The sequence below is a fragment of the Thamnophis elegans genome, chromosome 6, assembly GCF_009769535.1.
Source record: "Thamnophis elegans isolate rThaEle1 chromosome 6, rThaEle1.pri, whole genome shotgun sequence".
In the NCBI taxonomy this organism is placed as follows: domain Eukaryota; kingdom Metazoa; phylum Chordata; class Lepidosauria; order Squamata; family Colubridae; genus Thamnophis; species Thamnophis elegans.
The window spans coordinates 183,664-194,141 of record NC_045546.1 but is presented as its reverse complement, the minus strand read 5'-3'; the positions used below and the strand labels follow the sequence as shown (position 1 = coordinate 194,141).

At 64.6% G+C, this 10,478-nt stretch overlaps 1 protein-coding gene across 3 annotated transcripts; it reads right to left on the bottom strand.

The window, feature by feature from the left end:
- On the bottom strand, positions 1-9,534 carry TRIM3 (tripartite motif containing 3). Of its 3 annotated transcripts, none has more exons than XM_032219887.1 (11): positions 9,280-9,534; positions 8,611-8,786; positions 5,883-6,123; positions 5,481-5,632; positions 5,192-5,372; positions 4,014-4,940; positions 3,761-3,928; positions 3,212-3,380; positions 2,402-2,472; positions 1,871-2,011; positions 1-1,186 (listed from the first exon to the last, which is right to left on the bottom strand). In XM_032219887.1, the coding sequence occupies exons 2-11, from the start codon at positions 8,739-8,741 to the stop codon at positions 1,034-1,036; spliced, it is 2,334 nt and encodes a 777-aa protein (XP_032075778.1). In that variant the 5' UTR covers positions 8,742-8,786; positions 9,280-9,534; the 3' UTR covers positions 1-1,033. The 3 variants fall into 3 exon arrangements, with proteins under 3 accessions (XP_032075778.1, XP_032075777.1, XP_032075776.1); XM_032219886.1 differs by lacking the exon at positions 9,280-9,534 and having other exon boundaries at positions 4,014-4,117; positions 4,217-4,940; positions 8,611-8,948; XM_032219885.1 differs by lacking the exon at positions 9,280-9,534 and having other exon boundaries at positions 8,611-8,950.
- Between the last annotated feature and the right edge of the window lie 944 nt (positions 9,535-10,478).

The following is a 10,478-nucleotide window of genomic DNA, read 5'->3' as shown; positions in this document are numbered from 1 at the left end:
TTCTTTTCAGAATACTTTTATTTGTACATAATTCCATTATTAGCACGTGGCTGCCGCTGCTCAGCCAAACGGTGGGGGGGGGGGAGACCGGCTGAGCTGGGTCGAGCATCATCGGCGGACGGGGTGGGGAGTCGAGGGGCTGGGAAAACTGGCCCTGCATCCCTTCCCCGCCTACGCAGAAGAGCTCTTCTTCCTCCCCTCGAGCCCCCGCCAAGCACGGGACTCGCGTGGGGCCTCTGGCTGCTCCCCCCACCCCTCTTCTTGGCTCCACGTAGCGAGGGCGCCAGACTGGCCGGAGGACTTTTTCCCCAGAAGAATCGCTGGCTAGCCCAGAAATTCACCCAGAAGGAAAACGGGAGACTGGGGGTGGCGGGTAGGCAAAGTGACCCCGCATGGCCACGGGGCTGGGGCCTGGCCTTCGCTGCGGAGTCCCACCTTAAAGCTCCCGGGACGTCATCTGGGTCCCCCGCTGGAAGCCTGTCTTCGCTGCTCTCTGCAGGCACGGCAGAAACGCTCTCCGGTCCCCCCCCCACCGCCCCCCTCCCGGTCCCTGCAGCTGGGCGACCAGTCCGCCTTCTGCTAAGAGGAGGGGGGGGGGCTGCTTCGTCTCCTTTCTGGGCAATGATAAAGTGCAGAAAAAAACAAGGGAAGGGACAATTGCGGGGGGGGGGGGGACTGAAGCCGGGAGACTCCAAGGGATTCCTACTTGGGGGGGCCTCAGGCAAGACCCCCCACCCCCAGAGTCATAAAAGCGAGAGCTGCATGGTGGTGCCCGTAGGGAGGCTCTTTCCCCTCACTGTGGAGAAGCTTTTTGGGAGAGTGCAGGACCACCCCCAGCCTGCTCCCTAGAAGCTGTCCCAGTGCTGCGTAGTTGCCGTTGTGGCTGTTGGCACCTTGACACACAGCTGCCAGAGCCTCCAACCTGGCGTGGGGTCGAGGACCCGGAGGGCCAGCCCACCCCCAAGCACATAGTCCAGCAGGCGGGCCAGAAGGGACTCGGAGAGCCCCCCCCTTCCAGCCTGCCCCGCCAGGGTTACTGCAGGTAGCGGTAAGCCTTGAAACAGTGGTTGCCCGAGTCGGCCACCACCACATGTCCGTCCGAGGTGAGCGCCAAGCCTTGTGGCCCGTACAGTGGATCCGCCGTGGTGTTGATGTAGGACAGGAAGGAGCCCGAGCTGTCGAAGACCTGGAAGAGAGGAGGGGGCCCTGAACTCTTGTCCGGGGGGGGGGGGGAGGCAGCGCTGCCACCACGGCCAATCCCGTGAGTCAAGAGGAAGGGCACCTCTCTGCCCACAGACTCCAGTGGCCGTGCTTCTGCTCCCTGCGTCTCAAAAGCCACGTGGCTCATTCAGGAGTGGGAGGAAAGGGTCACAAGAATAATTGGGGGCTGCAGCCCCTCCCCAACAGGATGCAGTCAGGTTCGGGCCTGAAAGGAGTCGCCCTGCGCTCCCACTAGCCGGGAGCAACGTGCCGTTTTGAAGGCTGTTTTGCAGGAGTGGGGTGTTGCTGGCCAGGGGCAGAGGGGAAGCCCCGTGCCACACACTGGCCACTCCTGGGCATGAAGGGCCACGCAGCAGGAGCATCGGTGGCTGCACCATCCTCGGGAGCGAGGGCCAAGGGTTTGAGTCACTGCCTTTGACCCCGTAGCTCAAGGACACTGGGAAGAGGCTACTGGATCATTAGGACCCCCTGCTTGGGGGCCAATGAAGGACCCCGAAAGAGAGAAGGGGCTCAGCCCTGATTTTATAGAGGCAACTGGAGGGTAGCTGGCCCTGGAGTCCCTCTGCCCCTCCAGAGCACCCCGGGGGGCCTCAGACTTCACCCCCAGACTGGCTGCTGAGGAGGAAGAGGCCAAGCTCCCATCAAGCACCTGGATCCGGCTGTTCCCCCAGTCGGCCACAATGATGTTCCCATTGGAATCCACAGCCACACCCGTCGGAGCGTTGAACTGCCCGTTCCCCTCCCCGTGGGAGCCAAACTTGAAGAGAAACTCTCCATCTGCACTGTAGACCTGAGGACAGGAAGGGAGGCGGCTTGGCGGAGATTCCCAGGCCCAGCATGGCACCACAAGAGGGACTGCCTGGCTTGGTCCGGCCCCTGCCCCCAGCTGCCCGTTGGGTGATTGGGGGGGGGGTGCTGCTGCAAAGGAGCCAAAGGTGCAGGGAGAAGACCTGACCCCCCCCCCCACGCCCCCCAGCAAGGATGGAGCCTCCCCATAGCCAATGGGGCCCAGGAACCCTCATCCACCAGACACAGCCCCAGGGCGGGAGAGGTTCTGAGGGGTGTGTGGAGGCCCATAAGCCACAGGAGCAGCCGAGGGCCCCAGCCAAGCCTTCCTCGCAGCAACAGCATAGCTGCCCTTCCCCAGCATCCCCTGGAACGGGGGGGGGCTCCCTCTCACCTTCACAGAGTGGTTGTGGAAGTCGGTCACCACAATTTCATTCTTGTTGTTGACAGCCACAAAGTGTGGTCCTGGGCAAGGGAAACGGGAGGGAAGCAGTGAGCAGGAGCCCCGCTGCAGTCAGCAGGGCAGTTTGGAAGGAAGGAGCCCCTGGGAAGGGCCTGGAAACCGGAGAGCAGGGAGACCAGGCGCTCTTCCTGGGCCGGAAGGTAGGAGAGAAAAAGCTCCGGCTTCTCCACCCCAACCCCCCTCCCCCAAAACAGCCTGTCTGGTCCAGAAAACCCCCCTAATCTCTGAAGGCTTAAAAGAAGCCTAGGTTCCAGGTCAGCCACAGGAAGCCTTGGGCCAAAGGCAGCCCAGGAGAGCCCAGCCGGGCTGTGCACCCGAGGAGAGCGGCTGCTGCTGCTGCTGCCACGGGCTGCTCCGTGCGGGAGCCGAATGGGCACTGCCTCCACAAAGACCCGGTAGAAATGCCGGCAGAGCAGAGCACTTGCCGTCCCTTGCTCCGGTTTGGGGAATGGGCTGTTTGGGGGCACAAACCTCACCCTTGTCTGCCCTGACATTGTGCCCAAAGCTGGCAGGAAGGAGCCTGCTTCACCGCCCACCCTCTGCCGGGCATCCAGAGGAGGCTTCTAGCATCTGAAAGGGTCCACCTGCCCGCGGGCGGCAATGGAAGGCAACAGTGCAAAGACGAAGGAGGCAGGGGGCAGTCCCCCTCTTCCGATGCGACACTCTCACGGGCAGGACGAGGGTGGCCTCCCAACCCTTCCCAGCTGGGCCTGAGGCAAAGGAGAGGAACTACTGCAGCACCTGCAAACTGGCGCTCCGACGTGCCACGGCTCCCAAACTTGGCTACTAGCTTTCCGTTAGATTGGAAGATGAAGACGCAGCACGCCTTGTTGTCCACCACAATTATGTGCCCGTTGCGGTCCACTGCCACACCCTTGGGGCCCATCAGGCGCCCGGCTCCAATCTTGGTCTGGGGAGAAAGGCATACGGGCATGTGCCAGCTCCGGGGCATGGATGTCAGCCTTGGGAACAGGTCCTCCTGACCCCTCTGATCGTTTGGCAGCCCCCCCCCCCCTACAGAGGAATGATCAGACACGAGGGGTGTGCAGCCTTCCACAGTCCCCACTGCAGCCGATCAGCGGACCAACACTCCCCAACCAACATGGGTTGCAGCACAAGTCCCGTGACTCACTTCCTGCTCCAAGCACTGAGAATGGGAGTTCAACATATCTGAAGAGGGTCAGCCAGAAGACGGGCCCACCACTGGGCAAAAGCAGAGGTCAGGCTGACCCGATGGGGACCACCAGAGACCCTGTCCTGTAAACCGTGTCTGCTTCCCCAGATGCTCACCTTGAATTTGCCCTCGGGAGAGAAGATGCTGACCCAGCGATTGTCATAGTCTGCGATGATGATGTCACCATTGAGGTCCACCGTGACCCCCGTGGGGCGCTGTAGCTGTCCAGGAGAGCGTCCCCGTATGCCGAAGCGCAGCCTGAACTGGCCCTCGTTGGAGAAGACCTGGTTGGGGAGAGAGGAAGAAAGCAGGCGCCTGTGAAGGGGTCCCGGGCAGCCACCCTGGTGCCTGCAGAGGAGCTGCTCCTACCTGCACGCACTGGTTGTTGCTGTCTGCCACCACGATGCGCCCGCTGCTGGAGGTGGAGATGCCCTGCAGGTTGGTGAATTCGCCCTTTTCTCGGCCCCGGCTTCCTGCCAAGAGAGGGACACCGAGTGAGGTGAGGAGGGGCCCACCAAGCCAGCCAGGGGTTACAGTGGCTCCCTTGCCCTCCGTCCCACCCGGGCACTGACCGACACGGAAGATCAGCTCGTCTTCGATGGGGTTCTCCTTCTTCTTGCCACTGCTGTACATGCTGGAGGGGCGGCGGACGGCCTTCTGGCGGATGTGGCCGCTGCTGGGAGACTTCACCCGGCGCTTGACATCGTCTGGGGAAGGGGGCACGTCAGAGGCCTTAACGGCCTTGACGCGGAAGGGACTGCTGCGAATGGGCTGCCCGTAGAGGCATATGGAAAGCACGTGGTCACCCTCCTGGCGCGGCGTGTAGAGCAGTTCGTAGGTGCCATTCTTGTTGTCCTGCACCTCGTGCTCCAGGGCGCAGTTGTCAGGGGCCACCACCTCAGCCTGCAGGCAGGCACTGCCGTTGCGCACCAGCTCCCCATCCTTGTCCTTGGTGGTGATGGTCAGTGAGGCGGCCTGGCCCACCACGGCATGGCGGAGGCCTTCACCCGTTGCCACAGTCTTGTGGGCAATGGCGCTGGTGGTGAGCAGCACGCCCAGATTCAGGATGGACTTGCGCACGCCCTCCGTCTCCACCACGTAGTCCACCTGGGCGTTTTCGTGGGGCTGCTCGGGGAACTCCCGACTGGCCAGCTCGCTCAGCCGCTCACTCATTTGCTTCTTCACCAGCAGCACCTCCATCTCCGACCCGTGGTCCAGGGCTTGCTCGGTGAAGCTGCAGCTGCTGAGGATGTTCTCCTGGCCCTGGCGCAGGACTTCCAGCTGGGCCTGCAGCACCTGAGCCAGGGAAGAAGGGTCTCAGCCCTGCCCCCCCAAGGAGCCGGCTGGGGGGACCCCCACCCTTTAGCTGCCAAAGAGCAGGGGGGGAGGGTGCTGGCCAGGGCGAGAGCCCCCTCCTGACCCCATCTGGCCTGGGGGGCTCTGCCCATGGATCCTCTCATCCATGCGTCTTCTCAAGCTGCATGAGGAAGCAAGGGGGGGGGGGATGCCAAGCCCCAGAGGAGACCCCCTAAATTCTCTGGGCTTACCTTTTGTTTGGCCCCACAGAGGGCCTCCAGGTCTCGGACCAGCAACCCCTTCCGCTGTCCCAGCGCCTTCTCCAGCTCAATAAAAGTGCTCCCGATCTCGGCCACCGCATCGTTCTTGCGCTCCGCCAGCTGCTGACTGATCCCAGACACGAGTTCCACGGCTGCGGCCAGCTGTGGCAGGCTGGGAGAAAATGAGGAACCCTCAGGAGCCTGGGCTGTGCAGCAGAGTAAAAAGCCCCCAACCCCCCAGCTGGATCTGCGGTTGTGGGCAGCCCACCCGGGGAAATACCGGCTCTTGATGGCATCCAGCTGCTGGCGCAGGGAGGCCTTGTGCTGCTCCACCACGTCCCGCAGAGGCACGGTCACATGCTCCCGGTGCTCCCCCACGGTGCACTCGTGGCACATGGCCGTCTCACAGGCCTCGCAGTAGTACTCCATGGTCTGGGGGGCAGAGGGGGAAGTTGGTGATCCCTGGGCCTTTGTGACCCAATCCCCAGCCAGCCTGGCTGACTTGTGGGCAACCCCCCCTCCCCCCCCGAAACCCCCCTGGTTTTGGAAAAGAAAGCGGAGATGTGGACCCCCCACCCGTCCCCCCTACTGCCCAGGGAAAGCTTCTGGGCAGAGGGCAAGAAGAGGGGCCACCAAAGCCACTCCCACCAATCCTCCCCACGAGCGCCAGCCCCACACATACCTTCCCCTCGTGATTGGGGCAGGAGAGTGGCTTGCCCGGCACAGCACTGACGGAGTCCAGCATGGTGATGGCATCCTCGTGGCTGGCATTGTCGGGCTGGCGCTGGAGCACTTCCATGAGGTTCGTGATGAAGAAGTTGTTCTGCAGAGCGGCCACCCCCTTCTCGGGGAGGATGGAGGTCTGGCGGCAGACGGGGCAGGAGAGGGTCAGGCTCTGGGGAGGGATGTAGTTCTGGAGACACCTGGCCAAGGGGGCAAAAGGCGAGTCAGGACGGGCACTGGACCTTGGCTGAAGGCAGCGGACGGGGCCCTCAGCCACAGCCAGCCCTTGAAAGGACCACTACAAATGCGCACACAACAAAACCGTGCCTGACTAAACCGCGGTGTCTAAAGCGCGGTGACAAAACCGCGTGACGAATTAGCGACTAATTAGCCCTAAAGCGCGCCGACAAAAGGGCGCCGACAGAAGCGCGCTGTAACGTAACCCTCAACCTAACCCTCAACCCAACCCTAAACCTAACTGTAAATCTTACCTTAAATGAAATTGCGCTTCGGTCGGCGCGCTGTTGTCAGCGCGCTTTTGAAATCGCAGTTTTAGCGCCGCGGTGTTGTCGGCGCGCTTATGACATTCGCGCTTTTGACAGGTCACGGAAAGGACCAAGTTGGGGGAGGGGGGAGCAGGCACTGGGTGCCCCAAGTAGCCAGCCGGCCCTCTTGCTGCAGTCCTCCCCATGCTGGGCCCATGCTTGAGGCTCCTGCTATTCAGCCTGCCTGCTCCCCCAACCAGCTGTGGGCCCCAGAGGTTCGGGATGAACCGCCATGGTCTGCCCACTGCCTCGACACCTCCAGCCCACCCCTCGAGCGGGTTCCGCTTCCTTGCAGCCACCCCCAATAAGGCTACAGCTTCAGTGCAGGAGATGGTGCCTGTCCACAAGGCCATGCCACACCCGGCAGAGGATCAGCGCACAAGGTCTTTTGCCAGCCTGAACACCCTCGAATTTCCAGCTCTCCATGAGGTGCCGGAAGAGAGTGAGCCCAGCTGCTCCAGGCCTTGGCTCACCGCATGGAAAGCGGGGGGGGGGGGAGCTTCTCTCGTGGGCAGGGTGGGCTGGAAAGAGGACCATGGTCCTGCTCAGGCTCCAGCCAGGATTTGTACCAGAGCCCGGGGCTTCCTATTCCAGGCCAGGGAGCAGCTGCAGCTGAAACGCTCAGCAAGGCGAAAGGGAAGTGGGTTCCGTTTCTCAGAGGAGGGGGATGGCTGGGACTCTCGAGTCTCCTCCCCCCTCCCCCACCCGCTTAGGAGACCCAGCAAATCTTCCTTCCCCTTTTGTGGGGAACAATCGACCGGCAGTGGGTCACACCGAAGACCCCAAGAGTCACCCGCAAGCATCTCCCCAAATGCCTCGGCCGCCACCCTTCCCTCTGCTCTGCAGGACCTGCCTTCAGAGCCAACGCCGGGAGCCAGCCCGTTGCCCACAGAGGAGCCTTGGCATCGGGAGGAGGACCCCGTTGCCCCGAAGGCCGAGGCAGGCACTGCACCAGGGGAGCAACCCTTGGGCCCCTTCCCCAGACCGAGTGGCAAGGCCCAAATTCCGGGTCTGGTGTGGACGCAGCTTCCCTGGGGGGAGGGGGTTTGGCCAGGCCTCGGCACCCGTCTAAGCGGGAAGTATCCTCTGGCCAGCGGAGCCCAGCGGAGAGCTTTGGCCAGTGCAGAAGCAGAGGGGCCCATTTTGGCTTCGGGAGACTGCAGGGACCAGCGCAGCTGCTAGCAAATTCTGCCTCAGGCAAATCCAGCAAAGAATCGGCGTGGGGGCCAGAGACCACATCAGCACCACAGTCCACCATGTGGGAGACCCAGAGGCCTGTCAGCTCTGAGCAGCTTCCAGGGTCCTCCTAACGGAGGGAGACGGGTGGGCTTCATCACTGGCCGAAGAGCCTGAGTGGGTCAGCCCAGAGGCTTCCCTTCCAGGAGCACCACCACCCGCTCTCTCCAGGACCTCTGGGGACCTGGCAGTTTCCCTCTGCTGTGCTTGTACCAATGACCTTGGCCGGTAGGAGGCAGAACATTTCGGAAGGGAACACAGACACACAGGCACACTTTTGGGGAGAGTGGAAGGCGGGGGTGGGGGTGAAGAATAATTTCCATCCTGCAAGAATCTGTTGTCCCCTTACAAGAGAGAGAGAGAGAGAGAGCGAGGACTCCCGGCCGTATTCTGGGCTGGCCTACCTCGCAGGGCGAAGGGTCTGCACACCCGTGCGCTTAAGTGGAGTCCTCATGTCCTCCAAAGGAAAAAGGGTGGGTTGAAACCCATTTGCTCTGTCTGAACCCTCCCTGCCTTCTAATGTTACAGATGCCTGTCAGGGAGCCCAGAGCACCGTAGGTCCCATCCATTCTGCTTGGGTGGGTTCTACCCCCCCCCCCCCATCCTTCTTAGACCCTCGCTCAGCGGCTCAAAGGAAGCACCGAGGCTGCAGCGCCACCCGAGTCCCACGCCTGACCCAGCGCAGCCCTTACGGCAGCCTGCAGGCTTTGGGGCCCCCCTCGGAGGGAGGGGGGGCAATCTGCGGAGGGGGGTTGAGAATAGCTCCCCCCCATCCCCGCAACGCCCTGTCGCCATTCTTCATCCGCTCGGCGAGCCTCTTGGCCAGACCCAGCGGCCACCCGGAGGCCGGAGGTGGGAAGCAGGCCGGGACTCCCCCCGGGCAGACGGCGGGGCCGCGGCGCTCACCTCTCGCAGAAAGTGTGCAGACAGGGCAGCACCTTGGGGTTGTGGTAGCGGTCCAGGCAGATGCTGCACACCAGGAACTGCTTGTCGATCTGCCGCACCACCGGGCTGGAGCTGGACTCGCGCTTGGCCATGGCGGGAGGCTGCGCGGCGCCTCCGCTGCTGCTGCGGCTGCGGCTCTGCCCGGGAAGAGACAAGCGGCCCTCCGGCCTCAGCCCCGCCGCACGCCAAGCACCAAGGGCGACCGCGCCTCCGCCGGGCTGCCTCTCGCGGGAGGCGGCAGAGAGCGGAGCCGCATCCCCTCCCTCCCCTTCCCCGAGCATGCGCCGCGCTGCCCGCCTGCCGACCCCCGCCCTCCCGGCCCCGCAGCAACGCCGCCGCCTCTCCCCCCGGCTCTTCCGGGCGCCGCCGCCGCCGCGAGGAACAGGAGGCCGCTCGCCGACCGCGCCCGGGGCTTCCGGCCTTTCGACGCGGAGGCTGCAGCTACGGGCGGCTCCTCCCCGTCCCCGGAGGGAAGACGGGGGGGAGGCGGCCGGGCCGGGGAGGCTCTCCGAGGCAGGGCGCCCGCCACGCCCTTCTGCGGAGACGGCCGGCCTAATGGCCCCTCCGCCCTTCTGGCCCGCTGCGCTGGGCGGGGACGGTGCCTGCGCGCCCGCCGCGGCTCCCGCTCACCGCAAGGGCCGGCCGGCCAGGGGGCGTCAGCGCCAGCGGAATCCCGGACGCGGAGCCCGCATCTCCCTCTGCGGCGGCCGCGGCGGCGCTCCCGGTGGCGGCTGGGCTCCTCAGCGCATCCCCTCTGCTGATGGGGCCGGAGCGAACCACTGCTGGCGGCGGCGGCGGGGGGAGGGATGGCGGCAGCCGGAATCGCGCCCGCCCCCCTCCGCAGCGAGCCCGGCGCCGCCCTCGCCCGTCCCTCTCGCCCAGCCCGAGTGCGGCTCGGCCGCCGAGGAGGCGGGACGGTCGCGCTGCCCCGCCTCGCTCCCCCCCCCGCCGCCGCCGCAGAATGGTCGTGCCCGCCGAGCCCGCTTCGGAGCTGCAGCAGCTGCGGCTTCTCCGCAGTGCCCGAGCGGGGAGACGCGAGCAAGTGGCGCGGCGAGGGCTGGACCCGCTCCCGCCTCCGAGGCGGCCCAGCCCGCGCGGGGAAAGACCCCTGGCGGCCCAGCCCGGCCACAGCGAGAGCCGCGGGATGGTGGTTGCCATAGGAACTGCCTCTGGGCCGAGGGTACCAGAGCAGGCGGGGGCGTGGCAGGAGCGGGGGCGCTTCTGGGGGCGGAGGGGCTGCTGCCCGCGAATCCTTCCTTTGCTGCCCTCCTCGGCCTGGCGGGGCTCCGAGCAGGCTGAATGGGTGGGGCGTCCCCCCTCAGTCCCAGGCAGGCAGCCCTTATGCCCCAAGGTGCCCTCCTTCCCTGAAGCCCCTGGCCAGGCCCTCCTCCAAGTCCAGCCAGGGCACCTTTCCCTTCAACCTTCCAGGCAGAGGAGAGGCATCACGCTGGCCTGGCAATCCAGAGCCGGAATCGAACAGGACGGGCCCCACCGTGATCCCAGAAGGCCTCCACACCCAGGATCAGAGCCCCATGGGTCCCCCGTTCCGGTTCCAGCCAACGGGAAGAGGCTCTGCACCCCTGGCCTCTGAGCAGATGTCTTTCCCCCTACCACAAAGAGCCTCCGCAGTCTGAAGCAGATTTCACCAGGGACCCTGCTTCCCACTTACCATGCATTACCAAGACTGCATGTTCCTCGGGGGAACACACCTGTCCCCCACATCCCTGGGGATGAATACCTGAAAGGCATTATGGGCACCACCAAGTGTGTCCCAGGGCCAGAGGGCCCAAAATCCCAGAGCCACTCAGCCTTGCCAGGGTTCAGCCGAA